Source organism: Amblyomma maculatum, unplaced genomic scaffold (assembly GCF_055883805.1).
Source record: "Amblyomma maculatum isolate TAMU_Amacu unplaced genomic scaffold, ASM5588380v1 scaffold_13, whole genome shotgun sequence".
Taxonomy (NCBI): Eukaryota; Metazoa; Arthropoda; class Arachnida; order Ixodida; family Ixodidae; genus Amblyomma; species Amblyomma maculatum.
The window spans coordinates 3098219-3119341 of record NW_028146738.1 but is presented as its reverse complement, the minus strand read 5'-3'; the positions used below and the strand labels follow the sequence as shown (position 1 = coordinate 3119341).

Below are 21123 nucleotides of genomic sequence, written 5' to 3'. Positions count from 1 at the left end.
TTGGTGCAATAAGTGGCAAATGCAATTAAACCCTGTTAAGTGCACTTTAATGAGTTTACAGACAAAAATGTACTATTTCTTCCTATACTCTGAACCGTATTCCGATTCAATCCCTAACATCCTACTGGTTTTTGGGTGCACTTATATCCCCGTCACTAACCTGTAAGCCGCACATCGAACTAATTATTAGCAGCACTAACCAGAAGTTAGGTTATTTACTCCGAAACTTCAGCAATGTCCCAGCCCTTTTAAACTTAATTCCCTATAAAACTTGTTCTTCCCAAATTCCAATGCTGCCCCTATTTGGAACCCTCATCATGCCACCCTTTGCATTGTATTGGAGCTTGTTCAGGATAACGCAGCTCTAATTATAACTCTATCGCAAGTATAACAGCAATGAAATCTAACCTTTCTTACCTTCTCTAACACAGCGTAGAAATTTTTGTGCTTAAGCTTTTTGTAGTGAGAGCTACATTGGCCACAGTCTCACCATTTTGCCGTGCCTGTCCAAAGAAATAAGAAAAAAAAAGAAAAAGAAGGAAGGAAGAATTAGAAAAGATGAAAAAGAGCCAGAAGCAGAGAAGAAGAGACACATAACTTAGTAGTTGGTAGAGTCGAACAACAACGAGTTGCAAGGGCAAAAGGTTGATTCGAACTTTGTGACTGCGGTGTGCCCCAGAGTTCGATGCAGAGATGATGTCATAGTACTAGAAGTCTTCTACGCACGAATGAGAATGGTCAACGATGAGACAAAAGGGGTGCTCATATGTGAAGTGATTCCCTTCTAGCATAAAGGTTAAACCATAGAGTAAACTGTTTAGTGCAAAAGAAATGTCTTTACTTTCTGGCCAACCCTAAGCATTGCCATGCAGATTACTATCATGTAACTCCAGGTTTAACCACAAGCTAAACCACAGCTAACTTTTTCATACACTTTATTATACTCAGTCACAGCACATAAATCTTATAACTGCACCCAACTATCGCTCTTTTCCTGTCGACCATCAGCACAAGACTGAATCCATTTTTAGCCATACAAACACGTCCTAATATACACTAAAACCTTGTTAATTCGAAGTCCTTGGGACCGCGAAAAACATTAGAATTAACCGGGGTGTCGAATTATCAAAAATGGACGAAAAATGAAAAACAATTGCACGATACCTTGGTTCATCAATACAGCCCCTTTATTTAGATGTTCACTTGAGGTAGTCATCGATGCGCGACTGCTTGGCACCGTAGTTTGCGGCACCGTGTCATGTCCTCCAGTTGACAAATTGCACAGCATATCACTGTTACCACCACTACACTCCACAAAACTGCGCACGACGTTTAGCGACTCTACGACCGCAGCTAAAACCTGTGCACGGGCAGGTTCAGCATCAGGATCATCGTCGTCGGAATGTCCTCTGTCAGTGATCTCTTTCGAAGTCCGCATACGACATTTGCACATCACATTCTGCATTCATGTAGTCCATGAAATTGCAGCTACCGTCGTCTTCAGCGATGTCGTTCATCCGCACACAGAGTGCTTCCCCTTCATTGTCTAATATACTATCTGTATTAGACAAGTCATTGCAATCGTCACTCTCTTCATTGGGCGAACCAGCATCTTCTCGCTTAGAAAACCCAGCGTGCTTGAAACAACACTAAATCAGATTGCCCTTTACTTGCTTTTCTGAATATAACCATGGGCTGGGCAGTTGTCCACTGGACAGTTGTCCACCAGCCAGAGCCATGCCCGTGATTTTTAACTAACAATGCCATTACCAGATTTTCTGTATAACAGGGCCTTTGATGCTACTGCATTAAAATATGTTATTTACTGCACTTGGGCTCGCTACAATTGCCTGTGGAAAGGGACTCCACAGTCACTGAACCCAACCGGTACTCTCAAACAGGCACGGGAAACCAAGATGACCATCTGCTGACACATGTCTGAGGGAATGACCTGCAGAAAGATAAAAAAAAAAGAAAGCATGAAGCCACACATTCAAAACATTAATACTGGAACAGTGTAAATGTTGAGTGCTTCATTAGGTGATTTCACATTATAACTAGTAAGTATGCTAGTCACAAGGACTGAGAAATAAAGAGCATTAAGCAACAGGTGAAAAACAAAGAAGTAAAAATTAGATAAATTCGATGGAAAAGAAACAGCGTGGAATTATACCGACAGTGGAAAATGCAGATCAGGAAGGAAGCTTTCTTTGATAATTCAAGAGGCAGTGCCTACTTTTTGAAGCTAGATCTGGGTGCCTTAGAACACGCAGCTACAAAAAGAAATTTAACAATGAAGATGACGCATGTGCTGTATGTGGTAACTCCAGTGAAACAATTGACCATAATATACTCGAATGTAATGATATCCATCCGGAAGTTGATTCAGGTGCAGTTACTGTTCCTGAAGCTCTGGGGTTTAGATATCAGTGGCCGGGTGAATCTGGAAGATTGGTGGCTTAAAAGCAGAGAAGTGACGTAATATTAGTAATGTACAAACAAAAATTTAATAAATAGAATGATGGTTTAGTTAACCAATCTAAATCAATAATTAAGATATAGGGAGAATAATGAGCATGACAGCTACTGCTACCACCCGGTTTCAAAGGGGACGCTCCTATAATCCATCCATCTATCCGCCTGCTACTGCTGCCGAGCCTCCGTGCGCTCATGACGAAAATTCTTGCCAAAAGCTATGTGTTATCTTTTTGTCAATTTCAGCTATAATACACCACATGGAAGAGCCTTGCTACCATGAAGCCGATAATACAGCCTCATCTAGATTCACCGCATAGATTCACGGCCAGAAACTGCCACAGCGAACAGAGACGAGAAATTTGCAGTTCACAAAATGACAAAGAAAATGGCATGCTCTCAATTTACTGAAACATAATTCGGTATGTGTGCAGCGAAATCATAACTTATATGCAAGGCTTATTCCACTGTTTTTGGTTGAATGATTAGCAAGCAGTCAAACTGCAATACATGTGTGAGATGTGTGACACCTGTGAAAGACGCTTAGCAAAAATAGTGTATTTTTAACCAGTCGTTTGTGATTCTAAGGATTTAAATTTGTTGGAAAAAAAGTCCATTCTCAGGTGTGGATAATCAGATAAGTTGTCTAATTATCCATGATTATCATAATGCCCTCACAAATATGCCATTTACGTTATATGCCTATACTGTATGCAAATTAAATAGAGCAAATAGAACAAGCAAAGGAGGTCCTGTGCTCTAGCCCTTCCTAGAGCTAAAGATACAAGAGATTCCTAGAGACACACCAATTCAGGCTATGTTCGCAAGGTTGAGGCACCGTCATTCAAAACATTATTAGTATAGATACGTACTAATAATGTAATAATTGATAATGACTCCATGCTATGTACCATACAGGATTCATCATCAATTATTGCAAGGCAACAGTCAGAACATTGAAAGATATAAGCCTAATGTTTCATACGCGTACAACTGGTTGAATTTGTGACACATAACTAGTAGCACGTATTTTCAAGATCAACTGCTGATCGAGACATATGTACGACATAGAGAATTATCCCATAAAGTAAGGTCTCGAGCATCTGCTCCATTGCGTGCCTGAAATCTCTAAATAAAGCATGCTTCAGAATGAAGTTACAGCGTACCATATGCCCAAATCCACCAGTAATGTAAGCTACCTGGTACCAGCTGACCTCTAAGCATGCAGCTACTGGGCAGGCTACCGAGGCGTGTTCTGCAAGTATCAAGCTGTTGAGCCTTTGGCAGCTTTTTCCTTAACAGCTCAGTGTTAGCACCTACCATGAGCTGGCACTGGAGGGCAAGTGCCCTATGACTAAATTTCTTCAGCCGACAGCAACAAGTCGGGAGGACTTGTTCCACCTTCCACCTTATAACAAATCTGGAAGTCTAGATATATTTGGGTGCTATCTCCATCTTGTTTATATTGTAAGCAAACAGCAAAAGCCAAACAACCTTAGGAAAGTAAGGTTCCAGACATGCTCCTCACCAACATTGTGCAATATCTGTATGCAGTCCGGAATGGCGTTCCAGACAATGTTGCTCTAATCACTTGCTCACATCACTTCGTCGCAGATGTAAAAGCTTTCCTGAAACTATGGGTATGTATTTTTTAATTTTACTATTGGGTTTGTATGGTTTAATGTCCCATAATTTTACTATCTCTTTTAGGGTATTTAATGAAATGAAGTCTAGTACTGCACACCAACAGAAGATATGCAAAACTGGATATGCCAGGGCATCTCATCATAAAGGGCCAGTGAGCCTTTTTTTACATTTAAGCCTTTTACAATTTCACACCACTTTACAATAATATTGCACCTTTCAAGACTTCCATAAGACTTTTTTTCAAGCCCTTGATGAAGAGTATCAGATTGTCGATAAGGACATGAGATGCATCTACCACACTGCTGATGGACAGCTTTCTTCCTTCACTTTCCTGTATGCTTTAAATTCTGGCTAAGCACTGTGAACATCAGCAATACTGCATCGGAAATCCTGCTCATGCTAAAGGCTACCGTTGCAATGGGCACACAACACAGACGAAAATAAAACAAGTCGAGAGAATAACACGCAGCCAATCCTGACATGTCAACAGTTCTGCACACTCTCCTGCTTGTCAGCCGGTCAAAGTTAGGCAAGTAAGGAAGGCTAAACAAAGTCACTCGCTTAGCCAAAGCATCTTAAGCAATGCGCCTGGTGCCAAATGATACTAACCAAAGCCATTTACTATGTGAGCACACTAAATGCATAGCAAAGAGGAAATTCACAAAAAAAAAAAAAAACTGATGACTACCGAGAGTAAAACACGGACAATTGCCAATCATGAATAAAGATAATCAATCTCGTGGCACAACAAAGAAACCAAACATTTGTTAATGCATGATACCACCTCAGTCTTCATATGTAATAATGCATACCGGGGAAATTTTTCATGTCCATGAATTGAAGTAGTACCTCAGCGTACATCACATTGTTGAAACAGGTCGCTGTTGAGGGCAATGCAAAGGGCATCTTGCATTACCAAACTTTCAATTCCTTTCTTTTACCAGAACATTGCCCAGCTTGATACATAAAAGACAGGTCTCTGTTGCACTCTTGGTCTTGATTTTGTTTTATTTTTGTGTTTGCTCATTTCATATGCATTTAATCATGCTCCAGAAACATGCACTTTGTCGATAGCTGTCTTCCTACCTTTGCGATTTGTCCTGCACTCTTGGTTCAGTGTGCTTCATCACTAACTTGAGCAGCCACACACATGGATAGTGTGGCAGAGCAGGGCCCACAAATTGTCTAACTTGCACCCTTTTCCAAAATGTCCCCTTCGGTGAAACCTGACTGAATAAAACACTCGATCAGTGTGGTTCCACCTGCTCTGGCCTGCACTGCTGGAGCTGTACACCATGTAACAAAAAAGCACTTGATATAAAAATGTGATGAGGCACAATGTATAGCTGCACTTGCCTTCCTGCCTGATCAAATTTTACAGCAACAATACCAACGTTATATAATATTCGACAACTTGGAACTACCAGCTGCGCATTCTTGTCCCATGAGTGCTAACATGCTAGCAAAATGATGATGTATAGTAGGATTTCCACAGTACCGTCTTTGCCAAAAGTAACCAGCCTGCTCCGAAGGCTGGCGGAGCAAGCGCGCGGCCGTGTGGCGGCGTTGCGCTCGCTGTGGCTTATCGGTGCTTGTCAGCTCCGAGGGTACAATAGCTGACGTAACTTCGCACCCTCACTCTCATCCGTTGGATGATAAAAACTAGGCGCGTATGATGTGTCGGCTGCGGTTTCACGTGTGCGAAGCTTGGTAGAGCCCAGCGAGGGCGCTCAGTATAGCGACGGGGCTATTCGCTCTTCATGGCAACTGTCCTGAAGCAGATAATATGTCCCGTTTCTCGCTGTATAATTATACGTGCTTGTGTTCTGTAATCCGCTGCTGAAACGCACCAGCAGAATTGCGCTTTCCTGTGTGTTCCATGCGCCTGTACATCGCACCTCGAAATTTCAATATGCTTTCTTCAAGGTGCCTTGCGTAGTGCCACATTACAGGTCGTAACTAGGAAAAGCTTGTGAACCCTTTCAAGCCACCTTATCTCTCTTTTAGGCTTGCGAAATTGTGTTAGCCCTCGGGGTGACTGTTTAAAATATGTGCAATGATTGATTGTAACAAATTTTTGCACTTGCTTGTAGGTAAGTTTTGGTTTAAGTAAACTAAAATAAAACCTTCCTCGCGCTTACCCATTATATGCACATGATTGCTTTCCCGCTCGCGGAACCCTTATTTCAGGGCGACACTGTCTGGCAAACCTAGCACATATTCGTCCTAGAAACGAACAAGAGCTCACCGTGTCTACTATCACCTGTTTTTCTGTTTCCCGCAGTTGCCAAGAAGAGCGAATAGCCCCGTCGCTATACTGAGCGCCCTCGCTGGGCACAACCAGGCTTCGCACACGTAAAACCGCAGCCCACACATCATACGCGCCTAGTTTTTATCATCCAACGGGCGAGAGTGAGGGTGCGAAGTTACGTCAGCTATTGTACCCTCGGAGCTGACGAGCACCGATAAGCCACAGCGAGCGCAATGCCGCCACACGGCCGCGTGCTTGCTCCGCCAGCTTTCGGAGCAGCCTGGTTACTTTTGGCAAAGACGGTACATAAGCTTTACTGATTTGTTTTCTGATAGGGGCCTTTCATGAGTATTTTTTTCAAAATTTATAAGTTAGGCTCTGCTGTATGTGTATAGTACTAGTATAGTACTGGGTATAGTATAGTATAGTACTAGTAATGTCCCTACTGAAGGTGTGCACAGTAGACCTTCCGGTGAGATACCCATAAAGCTGGCAACGAGTTGGCCCGATTATGGGGCTTAGTTATTGCCCTTAGCGACCCAAGCTATGAGGCACATGCCGCAGTGAAGGGCTCCGAATAATTTTAACCAACTGAGGTTCTTTCATGTGCACCGATATCATACATACAGGTTCGCACTGCATTTGGCCAGGATCAAACCCAGATTCCCTGCCCTATAGTAGCTGAGTGCCCTACGCAACAAGCTTAGCAGCATGCCTTGGGGTTCAGAACAATGGGGAATGTACAATGCCTGAAAGCACTAAAATAGAATGAGTCACTGTTGTCATTGGTGTCACACCATTTTCTTGAGCAGGCTGATCAGTCTTGTCACCGACACCATTACCATTCCATGAACTGTAACAGCTGTTCTGAGCAAGGCACACTAATTTAGGATGAATAACTGCATTCATTGGAGGGCTTCCGTAGATGAATTTTTTTCGTAAACTTCTAACCAACATGAGTGCCCCAGTTAACAGCGATCATTTAGTCCACTTAACATGCACACAACACATGCAGTCATTATCTACAATGCACCATTTTGAGTTCCATACAAGATTTTTACTCAGGAGCTCCTATCATATATATGGTGAAATAAATGAATTGTTATAGCAGTAATGTTTTTTGCGCCATACATATTTACTTCAGTGCTACTATCAAGCAGCGCTACAATTAATACAGAGCACAGTCATTTCCAGTCACTGTCCTTAAATGACATTATTTGCGGTAAACGCTTCCGCGTTCTCTAGAGAACTCTCCGGAACAATGCACTGCAGCTGATCCAAAATTTGGATCGCACATATGAATTAAATGAGGTGCCAGTGTCGCAGCAGTATTCCGTTGCACACATAGTCGTGTCACGAAAGGCTGAAACAACTGCGCCTCAAAAAGTTTCGTGCATTTCTCGAAATTGCATGTTCATCCTGCATTATATCCCAGCAGCCTTGTTTGCAATGCCGCGAAAAACGGTTTAACGAAGAGGACATTTTACGGCTGCCTTCAAAACCAAAACCAGCGTTTACAGCAAATGTCTTGCGTCTTGCAGTGCTGGTGACTGTTTTCTTGCTTGTCGTTTTGTTGCCGTGATCATTACGTCAAACGAATTGTTCCAAGGACAGTTACCTCAGCCATTCCACAGCGTGTTGCGCGTGCACCTTGCGCGCGAAAGGTGCTGCGCTACGTGTGCACGTTTGCGCATTCCATTTACGTGTCACAACGAAAATGACGGCAGTTGTGCACGTCATGAGTTGTTGCTTCCCGCAAGCTGTGTGCTGTAATGAATTCATTGTTACGTAAGTTGTCTTGCTGCATACGGTCTAGCGTTGTTTTTTTTCCTGATGACTACCTACATTCCCGCACACCATCGCGTTCGCATGCTGGCGCTATGTCGGGTACGTCTCGTGGCTACCGATAGTCGGTCGAAGCACTCGGCCCAGTTCGCTTATGCAGCACAGGTCGCTTTACTGTTGATGGCTATGTTCATTCATGTGGTACGGTTTTCAGCCATGAATATCTTTCTACAACATGATGCTGTTCTGGACACTTCGACGATTTGCTGAATGCATGATCAGACTTGTGTGGCCTGATCGCGTGCATCTTCATGACTGTCGTCTGCTGTTCTGTCAAACTGCAGTGGTGGTTAGCTTAATTAGGTCTAATTCCATTGCATAAACTGGCAGGCATTTGTTCTTTCTTGGAGGCACGTGCCACTTTGGAATGATGACAAGTTTTGGGGTTAAGAGTGTAATCCGTTGAATGTTCCAAATTTTTCTTCGTGTATGCGCAGCTCGCCCGCGTCTTTCAAGTGATCCACTTCGTCGAAATGTTGCGGCGAGTCCCAGTGACTGAAAAACGTTATTACATGCGCAAAACTGTTCAAGCTAGCTTTGCGTTGCATTGCAAGAAAAAAAAAGTATTGTCTGAACGTGAGCCTTTGTATCCCATCTCACTGCATGCATAACAACTGTGTCAAGGACACCTGACACAAATAAATTACAGGAGCAGTAATTCTGAAGCATAAACTTGGAAATTTTTATTTTTTTTTCACGTATCTGACTTCTTGAGTCAAGGAGGTGAATCAAAGAGTGGCTACAAAAATAGATATCGAAAACCAGCAGAGGGGCCATTAAGGCATAGATGCTCTGTCGAGACCTGTTGTCAAGCCTTCTTTGGCAAGGATGCAACACGAATGGTAGCTGTGGTTCATTTCTTCAGGAAGTAAGACCTACATCTGATGAATGCCGACAGGGAGGGAAAATTTGTCGTGCTCGCACTCATCCTGTACCCAGTCTTGTGTGTGTTCTTTTCCACAACTACCATGTCTGAAGTCAACCTCGCTGTATATACGAATGCCACATACGGGCATCTCAAGAAAAGTATTGAAGTCATGAGGACTGGAGCTAAACACCTTATCTGTTTCTTTGTTTTCAAAATCCATACAGTGGAGATGTGAACGCAGACTTGCCTAAGAGTGATCTTCTGAAGAACCTTTCTGTTGAGGTGTGCCTAAATTTAAAAAGTAGCTGTTTTTCTAGCGCAGTGTAACGTGCATAGAGCTCTTTTACAGGTGAGGAGATTTAAGGTTCTTTCCTCTGTATGCCTGCAGTTCTTATCTTTGAAAATTGCCTGTAGCTTCAGTTCATATAAGAAACACCCATGCAAGGCTCTACAGGAGAAGCGATTTTGCATTTAGAACAGGTAGACATTGTTCTTTCAGTGTTTTTTTTTGCACACCAGTAAAATCAAATGCTATAAGATGTGTCGGCTTGTAATTGTAATGGCTCGTAATTGTTGATGTGATGTGCTCGGTTTCCTCAATCATTTTAGGTGCAATTCTACTTCCGGAAATGTGGGAGGAATCATTACCTCAGTCACTGTAATTGATGCGAAAGAGCACAGGAGAGATCTTTAGTTATTCTGCATTTTGTTTGCTGGTTAGCTTAATGAGGACATTATCATAGGTTGTACAAGACAGTTATTAAAGCTCCCATTCCCGCTAGTTGACCTTCTATGTGACAATCATGCTAACGCATAACATTCCATGTCCGCTGCTGTGGTATATACCAAGTGTCCCTGCACTTGGTATATTCCGACTGATGATGAGGATGATGACATTGTTCAAGGCATGCTAAGAGTAAATAAGAGAGGAGGAGAGTTTGGCCTGACTTTGTGTGAGCTGTCATGTTTTTAGGGCTTTTCATATACAGTATATAGGCTTACTTGTAATCCACTATGTACAGTACACGAGCTATTCAGTTGCATGCCATGTGGTGCTGTTACAATGATGCACGCATTATAACAGTTCTTGTACCGGTGCTCAATTTCCAAACTGATCCAGCTTTCACTGCCATTGTTCTGCCAAGCACTGGCAAATATATTTAATGTCTGTGACCATGTTAAATGCATATTAGTTTGCAGTGTCCAGACATGGCTGAGAACGGAGATAAGGACACTTTTAAAAAGAATATTTCTGCTGCTCATGCTCGTGGTGATCATTCTGCACAATAGATAGGCGGGCGAGTTAGTGATATATTTTTAAAAAAAAGTAATAGAGCGAACAACGGGGATACTTGTCCTGTGTTTCTCTAGCCTTCATCCCCATTGTTCGCGCTGTTATTTTTTTAAAGAGCTTTCTGCTTTTACACAGCATCAAGGCTCTTGTTATCAGTGCAGTTCAGTCGTTCTGTCTTGTCCGACTCTTATTGACCCTATGGACCATATCATGCCACGCTTTCCGGTCTCCCTCTATCTTCCTAACATGACATAACTTCATCTGCAGCGCCTCGAAGATGCCATCTAACCATCGCGTTCACTGCCTACCCCTTTTCCGGTGACCCTCAACCTTTCCCAAAATCAAATCTTTCTCCAGCGATTCCTCTCCTCTCATCAGATGACCAAAGTAGCTGAGCTGCAACATTAGAATTTGACCCTCCAATGAGCAGTCAGGGTTTATGGTCAACAATATTGACTGATTTGATCTTCTGTCCATCCAAAGAACTCTCAAGAGTCTCCGCCAGCACCACAATTCAAACGCGTCAATTCTTCGGCGGTCAACCTTCTTCACAGTCCAACTCTCGCATCCATACATCACAACTGGAAAGACCATAGCACGAGTTATACAGATCTTGGTTGGCAGTGTAATGTCTCTGCTCTTTACTAGGCTCTCTTTCCCAGAAGCAGGCATCTCCTAATTTCATGGCTGCAGTCTCCTTCCGGGGTAATCTTGGAGCCCAAGAAGAGAAAATCTGTCACAGCTTCCACTTCTCCCTTGATGCTCCATTACTTGGTAGGGCAAGACGCCATAATCTTTGTCTTTATAATGTGCAGTTTAAGCCCTAACTTCTCACTCTCTTCTTGTACGCACATCAGAAGTCTTTTGAGTTCCACTTCACTTTCTGCCATTAAAGTGGTATCATTCGCATATCTAAGGTTGTTGATACATTTCCGAGCAATCTTCACTCCAGCTGAAGACTCGTCCAGACTTGGCCTTCATCATGATGCACTCGGCATATAGGTTAAATAGGCAGGGCGACAGTATGCAGCCTTGTCTCACTCCTTTCTCAATTGGAAACCAATCAGTAAGACCATGCCCAGATCTGACTGTGGCCTCTTGCCCTTCATACAGGTTCCTGAGGAGACAGATGAGGCTAATTGGAACTCCCATCTCTTGGAGAGCTTGCCACAATCTGCTGTGATCTACGCAGTCAAACAATTTCGCATAATCAATAAAGCAGAGTAGATGGGTTTCTGGAGCTCTCTTGCTTTTTCCATGATCCAGCGAAGGTTGGCAATCTGGTCTCTAGTTCTGCCCTTGCGAAACCCAGCTTGCATGTCCGGAAGCTTGCGATCCACATACTGCTGCGGCCTACCTTAGAGAATTTTCAACATCACCTTGCTAGCATGCGAAATAAGCGCGATCGTGCGGTAGTTGCAACAATCTTTGGCACTGCCTTTCTTTGGAATGGGGATGTAAACTGACCTCCAATCCTGTGGCCACTGCAGGGGTCTCCAAATTGGTTGACATAATGTATACAGAATGTTAACAGCGTCGTCATGGTTGAGGTTTTGAAGCAACTCAGCTGGAATGCCATCAATTCCGCTAGCTTTGTTCTTAGCAAGGTTGGCTAAGGCCCATTCACCTTCACTCTTCAGGATGCCCGACTCGAGATCAGTAATCACAACCATCTTATGTTGGGTTTGCACATCCGGGTCCTTCTTGTACAGTTCTGTCAATTCCTGCCACCTCTTCTTTATCTCTGAGGCTTCAGTGAGGTCCCTGCCTTGTTTTTCCATTATCACGCCCAGCTTAGCGCAGAAGCTTTCTTTGATATCTTTGATTGTCTTATACAGAGCTCTTGTGTTCCTCAATTGGCTGTTGTTCTCAACTGCTTGGCACTGTATGTTCAGGAAGGCATTCTTATCTCTTCTTGCTATTTTCTGAAAATCTGCATTGAGAACCTTGAACCTTGTATCTTTCTCTTTGCTCCATAACTTTTGCCATCCTCCTTTCCTCAGCTATTTGCTAAGCCTCTTCAGATAACCAGTTTGCTTTCTTGCATTTCTTTTGCTTTGGAACTACCTTAGTAGCAACTTCTTGTATTATATCACAAACATCAGTCCACATCTCTTCAGGCTCTCTGTCTTCTAGATCTAATTCTTGAAATCGATTCCTCACTTCCACAGTATATTCTGATGAAATTTGATCCAGATCATACCTGAAAGGCCTTCTAGTTTTCTGCATTTTCCTCAATCGAAGCTTAAATTTGGCAACAAGAAGCTGATGATCGGTGCCACAATCGGCCCCAGGCCTTGTTTTTACTGCTTGTAGAGCACTTCTCCATCTCTGCCTGCAAAGAATATAATCAATCTGATTCCTGAACAGACCGTCTGGTGAAGTCCATGTGTACAGGTGCCTCTTGTGCTGTTGAAAATGGGTATTAGCTATTGTCAGGTTGTTTTCTTGACAGTTATTAATTTGGCACTCAGGGCAGCTCGCCAAATGTGTTTTGTACACATGGCAAAATAAAAAAAAGAAATTGATGTTATAGAGTTTTGTGTAACTTATACCCCAGTGAAGCATGCAAGTTAAAGTGCACTTCTGCGGAGTGCACTTCGCAGCTTGAAAGAGACCTTACGCTACGCAGTGCTAAATGGGAAAATGAAGTGCACTCGTATAAGCACTCGTTGGTACGAAACTAGCAACTGAAAAACATGTTTTAAAAAAGAAATTGGGACGTCCAAGCACGAAGTTCAGGGAACTGCTTTTTAAAGTAGTAAAACATTTAAAAAATGCTTAAAATTTAACACCGGGCCATGATTCATAGACCCCTTATCAACGAACACCACGAACAATAACAGCCGCCCCCTAACTGAAAATGGTGTAGCCGCAGTGGCGCACCACTCATAATGTGGTTACATCATGTTTTTGTTATTTTATATTTTGCCCGTCGCTATTATTAAACATTTCATCAAATGGAAATATGTACAAAACACGTAAAATTAACTTGTATACATATCTTATTACATAATACATTTGTGACGAAGAAATTTCTGCCTGCGAGGCTACGCGCTCAGCCCTCGAAGTCTGTTTTGTGAACGCAATCCGACCTGAGTGCACACTTTGGCAAGTGCACTGATGTTATGCTGTTTAGCAGCGGTAGAGTGCACTTTTCGTAAGTGACACTTGCCGTAAGTTCACTTTATTTTGCGCTTGACAGGGTTATTAAATTATGCTTGGGTAATCAAAAAAATTAGTAATGGAATCTGTTTAGGGGACAGATAATTAAACTGAAAGTAGGAGAAAAAACATGCCTATGGTGGGAACCGAACCCACGACCTCCGAATATCGCGTCCGGTGCTCTTCCAACTGAGCTACATCGGCCGCTGTCCCCCCTGCTACTTTCTTGATTATTAATGTTGTCTATATACGAACCTTGAGAGTGTTCACCAGCGCCACCCTCAACCATAGCGGCGGACGTGGAACGTCCTGTGTTTTTCGCCAGTGTCACGTAGAACGTGATCAAGAGCGAGGGCGAAAGCTGTGCTAGAACCCTCTTATGCTACCAATGGCTTCAAGACTGCTAGAACAGAGACCCCCCTAAGCTACGAGCACATAAATGAAGGGGAAATGAGGGTGCTCGTTATAATACATGAAGGAAAGAAGCCAACAGTCGGTGAGGCCAAGAAAAGCATTGGGGATTGTACTTTTTGTCTTTCTATTTTTTAATTTTTACTTGGGTAATCACAGAAATTAGTAATGGAATCTGTTCAGGGGAAAGATAATTAAACTGAAAGTAGAAGAAAAAACAATGTGCCGCCGAACCCACGACCTCCGAATTGCACATTGCACACGTTCCCTCATTTGTCCATGTTAGGCGTCACTTTACTCTGTTGGGATGAATCAGTATCCAGCTGCTTTCTCCCCTTCTTACTTACACCAACATCAGTGTCACATAAACAAGCAATGTGACCTTCCAGCCCTTGCTGTTAAAGAGGGCCCTGCCAATCTTATCTCCCTTTTGGACCAAAGAAGTGAAAGCAGTGTCAGTAGCCCTGTTACAGGAGGGCCCACGATTTTGCTTGTTTGTAATGGATGGCATCTTCATTATGTCCACTGTCAACCTTCATCACAGAAAGTTTAAATGTACAGCAATCAGTTGTCATCATCTGCCACCGCACGTTCCACTGCGCATACCCAGATCCCTTTGACTCCATAGATGGCGCACATGCTTGAAATCCGTATATAGAGCAGTTGCATCGGGACAAGTGAGCACGTATGCACTGGCCACGTGCAGTAGTGTGCCACGGCAGAGTCCTTCAATACTCTAACGGTCATGAAACTGCCGCCCAAGACAAGAGCGGCTGCCAGGGGCGCCATCGCTGATCGAGGTATCAGGAGACCGCGGCGGCGCCATGCGATACGGTTCCACCTGGGACACTTTTATTCACACCCATGCAGTTATTTCCTCTTCTCATTACATTAAGCGAAATTGATCACGATTTTCCAGTATCCGCGGAAGGTTCATAATAGTAGTCTGCCTGATGCTTATAGGAAAAGCACTGCCAGCAGATCCACAGCCCAATCATCATCACCTGTGATTTTCTGGTTGGGGTCAGGGACTTCATGCTTATAATGCGACACTGAAACTGTGCTGAAAGGTGTGGTGTGTTCCTTAACCTGAAACATACGGGTTACTCCTGCATAATACGCGGTAAGGCAGCGGCCGCGTTAGCAGGTGGTGCTCGCTAGATTCGCTCTGCACTTGGGTTGTTCGCACAGCTTGTGTGCCTGCCTGCCCTAGCCATAGCTTTATTCATGTTTTAACCTTCAGATTGCTCGGCAGTAATCGTCGTGTGATTTCAATGGAGGGTTGAATGTATAACTGCTGTTGTCGCTGCTGGCGCACCGCGGCGTCAGACTAAGATTACCAACTTTTGCAGTGCAAAATAAAAGCTGCATTTTTTTCAACCTACTTCCTGTTTCCACTTGTTTTTTGGCTGATAAGTGAATAATTTTACGCTACTCCTGTTAAGCCGTAGTACCGTTTAGTACATACTTTTTCTGAGTTCCGGCCAACTACGGCTTAACAAGGTTTTACTGTAATATGAGCAATGTGATACCACTTGGCTGGTTTCCCATAGAACTGAGTGTAATAAAAGAGTGAGAGAAGCCACATATGGTGAACTGCTTTACATGTATTTCAGTAAAGACAACTTTCTCATTGATAGGAAACTGTGGTGACCCTAAGTAACGGCCAGCTCTGACCATGTTCTTGACTTGCACATATCTCGTGTGCAACACGCTACCTATGACAGACTGTGTACAAAATGCTGCCTCTGTTTTGTGGCTTAAGAAAGCTCTGGGGGCACATTTTGAACCGGCACAGTGTTGCATCGGTTAATGCTCATCATTGTGGAGCAAATGTGGCCAGATATTTCCACAGCATGCATTGCCTGCAGCGCATGGATAGGCATGTGGTGTGCACCTATGTAGAGGATAAGAGCTCTGATACAAATGGAGCAAGGTTAGAGAAAGACAAGTAGCTATCCTGCCGGGCACATTCAAAGCACTCGGACAGGGTGAAAATCTGAAAACAAAAATAAAAAGAAATGGCAGCCCCTACGTTTAGCAGTGTGAAGTGATATGATGCCTGCACTTAGGAATGCCAGCAAGGCAAAAGCCAGCTTTGCGGTGTTGGCCATTTCTTATAGGCCCAGGTAAGGAAAGGGAATTCGGAGAATCTGTTAAAATTCAACATCCTGTAAGATAGGCTTTGCTATCACACTACAGCAAACGTTGAAACATTTGTCTTACTCATTTGTCACTATTTCATGTAACAATGATTGTTAGACGTGCGAGGCAGAATAAAGCCTGTAATACACTAAATCTTACAATATCATTGCCTTGTTAATCCTCGTGCTCTCAGTGGCACCAAAGCATGCCTACCACGCATTGATGCTACCAAGACAAGCACATAACGTGGCTGCACATTGTTTTGGCTGCAGCTAACGTTTCAATTGATGCAGTGAAATTAATTTTTTTTTTCTTTAATATTGTTCTGAGAAACTACACGAACAATTGGTTGAATGGACCCATAGCCTTTACGGCTAGTAATGGGTCCAAATACAAAACAAGTACAATGTTACTCCAGACCTAATGAAAAACTTTAAAATTAGCACGCACAATATAATTCATGCCGACATTCCCATGGAAATTAGTGTTTTAAAGATGCCGGAAAGTTATAACTTCATTTGGGACTTCATTCCACACATGGGCTCCACTATATTCTAGGAGTCTCCGGCCGTACATATTATAACAAGGTGGTAAATAAATAGGTTGTTATTTGGAGCTCTTGTTTGTTTCTTTGGTAATCTAAATAAACTAAAGGGCAGGGGTTAGATTTTATTACAATGTTTGCTATTTCAGCTATCTTCAGTTTATATGCCATTGATAGCGGTAGGACGCAAAGCTGCTGAAAGAGTGGCTTACTGGGGTATGTACTGTTTGAATAAGTTATTATACGAATGGCTCGTTCTTGAAGGCGAGAAACAGGATCTAGGTATGTTTTATATGTACCACCCCATGTTTCCAGACAATAGGACAACTGACTGTGCACAAAGGTGAAATACAGGATGCGTAAAATTTGAAGACAAAGCAGTCCCTGGCTCTTAGTAAAACATGACAACCATTGGCTAATTTGGAGCAAATATTAATTTGTTCTTTCCAGTGCATATCAGTTGCAAATAGCACACCAAGATACTTGTATTGGGGTGCCCTAATCAGATTCATGTTGTCATATATATATGGCGGAGAGAGTGGCCCCTGTATCGACGAGTGCAAGTGCATGAACACCGTCAACTAAAATTTCGAGAATGTTCGGCGCAGACAGGCGAGGATTTGTGGTAGGCGAAATGTGCGCAGTTCGTGTCCTAGGAACTGCGGGTGCTATTTTTTCTAGTCTTGTGTCACGCTGCGTTGCCGCATTGGCGACAAAGGCCGACGGCGAGGGGACGACGAGCGGTCCAATGGAATGTCCTGGCGGCGCGACGAGTTGTGCGGCTGCCCTGGAGATGTCACCGAAGGGGGGCATAAGGTGTACTGATAATTGCATTCAGCCATAGTGCGTGTGGGGGCAGAACACCGGGTACGGTGTTCCAGGTGGGCGACGTGGCCTGGAATACCACAGGCATAGTGGATGGGCCGGTTGTCATTTGTGCACCAAGGATTGTAGGGACCAGTCATTGATCAGAATCATGGAGCGACAGACGGTGGCACCATAGTCGGCGTGTATGCAAAGGACTGTGGCTGTGGAGAGCGGGTGGTAACTTCTGCATACGTAGGAGGAATTTGTACTGGCAAAGGTACAGTTGCTGGCTGGCCAAAATTGGGAAGTAGACCACTGGCAACCTTCTGCGTAATGGTGTGTCGGATCGTAGGGGTAAGCAGCTGGGCTGTAGACGACAGGCGTGGGCCAGACAAAAGCCCAAGCTGTCGGGCGACCTCTTCTCAAACAAAATCTTTGATGGGAGCCAAAAGGTCGTTGCTCACAGCCAGGCAAGAGATGGATGCAGCAGGTGCGGGAGGGCGACAAGTGCAGAGGCGTTGCTTGAGAAACTCATCGAAACTTTGACAAAGGTTGTATACTGAGGCGACCGTGGTGGGGCTCTTTTGCCCACAGCATGTGAAATGCATCGGCATCAATGCCCTTCATTATGTTTTTTATCTTGGCAGCCTCATCCATGACGGGTCGACACGCTTGCAGAAATACACATCTTCAGTGTAGCTTGCGAAGGTTTCATCTTCAGGCTGAGCTTTTATGTGCAAGGTTTCTTCAGCGCGTAGTTGCCACACTGTGGGACGACCGAAAACGTCTGTGAACTTTGCCTTAAAGTTAGTCCAAGTTGGCACGTCGGCCTCATGATTTCGATACCATAGGTTAGCAATGTCACTGAGGTAGAAGATGACGTTGTTGATCTTCATGCGGTCATTCCAGTTGTTATGATGACTCACCCGCTCGTACGAGGCCAACCAATCTTCAACATCCTGGTCACCCTGCCCGCTGAAAACTGCGGGGTTTCACTGCTGAATGGCAGCGGAGCATGAGAGAGACTGTGAAGGGGCTGCCACTGGCTGTTGGCCTACCTCGTTTGTCACCATAGGTATCGTACGGCTGTGGAGCTCCACGGTAATCGTGTAAGAGTCGTACCCTGGCACCTCCATCAAATACAGAGGGGTTTATTAGGGGTTGATCGGAGGACAGGAGATGGTGACCGGTGACACAAGACGATCGTAGAGCGAAGCACAATCTCGTCCGAAAAAGACAGACCGAGCTTCCAGTGCGTGTGCCAGCTGAATATATAAATAAAGCACCATATACTTGAAACTACTGCACGTGTGATGAATGAGTAAAATGGCAAAGGTGGCTAGTAACTAGATCGAATAGCTCCACCAACTAATAGGCAACTGCAGGGCTATGGTGAGATAGCAGTGCAACGACACTTTTGAATGTTGAAAGAATGGAAGGTGCCGTACATATTCGTCATGTAGCTCGGTTCATTTTGTCGGGCCTTCTTTCCCAGTTATCTTTAGGGTTAACTATGTGTACTTGCCGCTTACTTATACATTTTTCATTTTATGTTTTTTCAATCCTCTCCATAATGCCTCGTTGCTTGAGGGTACGGAGAATAAATAAAAGTAAATTACGCAAAAATTCAAAAGGAAGAAGGGAATTTTGAAATTGACCCAGACAGTCTTGGATAAATTTTTTAATGATTTCTGTGATGCCGAAGGCAATGCTAGTCACAAATATGTAAATAAAGCACCATATACTTGACACTACTGCACGTGTGATGAATGAGTAAAATGGCGCAGGTGGCTAGTCACCAGATCGAATATCTCCGTCAACTTATAGGCAACTGCAGGGCTAGGCTGAGAGAGCAGAGCAACGACACTTTTGGACGTCGAAAAATGGAAGGTGCTGAGCATATCTGTCTTGTAGTTCGGTTCATTTTGCAGGGCCTTCTTCCCCAGTTGTCTCTAAGGATAACTGGAAGAAATCGCCTGCCTGCGAGGACCCATAGTCCCAGTCTTCCTACAGGGCTCGGGCACAGGCTCAGAGATGTTTCCGATTATATTTGCTAGTAATCTTTTAGTGCAAACCGAAATTATTCTAATTTTCTTCCCATGTAGACAGAGGCACACTAGCAGCAGCGGCAAGGGTTTTAGCCACGAATACGTGCAATGCTGCAGTGCTTATCAGCCAACTTAGGTGTGCCGTATTGTGCCAAAGAAGTGTGTGCCTCCAGATGTGATAACTGAAAGTTGCCTGAATATTGAATGACCCTTACACTTTAGGTGTACACATACACCCTCCTTTTTCAGAAAAAAAAAACCCAAACCAAACCACCAGAAAGGCACAATCACGTTGCCTAATAACTACTGGGATGTGTAGAAAAAAAAGACAACTTCATCTCCCAGAAAGCAGTTGATTGCATTGTTGTTAACTTTCTACTCGAATCGGGTGTTTTTATAAATGCAATACCCTTTTTCAATGCAGGTGGAAGCCAGCTCTGGGGCCTCCTTCAACCCGCCATGTTGGGGAATATGGTAGTTTCGAGGACGGCCTTCCAAGGTGTTTTAATATATGATAAACGTATCGTTTTCTAAATAATTTATTGTTTGAATAAAATGACGTATGATCTTATGAAGCACGCTCAGACTGAACTGGTATGACAATAATATTTTGTGGAAAAGTAGGAGACATAATCACGTTACAATACGCACATTTATTATATTTGTTTACTTTTCTGCAACCCCACCGCAGTGGTTAAGGTGCTCGAGTGGTTTGCCCAAGAATGCGGGATAGAATCCCAGCCTAGGTGGCAGCTTTTCGATGGAGGCGAAAAGCGGCCACCGAGCCCCAGATGGTCGAACGTCCCGGAGCCTTCCACTACATCATCTCTTATAGCTGGAGTTGCTTTGAGACGTTAAACTCCCCAAACCCAAAACTTCTCTGCAAAACTTTTCACTAACTAGAAAAGAAATCTCTTCTAAGTGTTGCCGAATGTGGAAAATAAGCAAAATTTTATCAGTTACAGTTTGTTACAAATATTTGTTAGTACCGCAGAGAGCATGAAATACATCAGACAGCAACTTTTCTTGGCCTGAAGCAGAAGTTCAGAGTAAGTGGCATCTGATGTGTCCCCATTGTTGCACCACATATCGCACCATAATATACCCTCTTCCTTGGTGATTTCGATGCAGTGAACGGCTTCTAGTTCTTCAATGAGGGCACCAATCTTAGCACGGCTCAAATGCTTCATACTTGCATGACGCAGCTGGAGAAATGATGGAATAGTAACAGTGAGTAAATTTCGCTATGAAAAATGCTCGAACATTTGAGGAACATATCTTCCCATCGCCTAGCTGTTACACCAAATATTACATAATACACCTACATCAATATACATCACGAGTAGAAAATTAAAATCCCTTTTCATATAACTGCTACTGCTGTCTCTCGAGCCAACTCATTTCTGACAAGGGGAGTAAAATATAGCTTCATATGGGGCTAAATATCGGGGTTTAGTTCAGGAATAAATACATCTTGATAGTTGCAAGATAAGGTGAACTCTATTTGTTTTGGGATAGTTTAATATATCCTAGATCGAATTGGCCGAGATATCAAAGCTAATCAATAAGCGCAAGGTGGCCGATATAAGGAAGTATAACATGGAGAAAATTGAGCATGCTGTA

The 21123-nt window shown here is 43.5% G+C and overlaps 1 protein-coding gene across 1 annotated transcript in view; it reads left to right on the top strand.

The window, feature by feature from the left end:
* The window catches only part of LOC146172107 (uncharacterized), a 40778-nt gene extending 20703 nt beyond the window's left edge, over positions 1 to 20075 (top strand). Inside the window, exon 3 of the mRNA XM_084585967.1 lies at positions 19925 to 20075. Coding sequence (XP_084442093.1) covers positions 19925 to 20015 — 91 coding nt within the window. The 3' untranslated portion in view covers positions 20016 to 20075. The remainder of the gene's footprint in view (positions 1 to 19924) is intronic.
* Positions 20076 to 21123: the final 1048 nt, after the last annotated feature.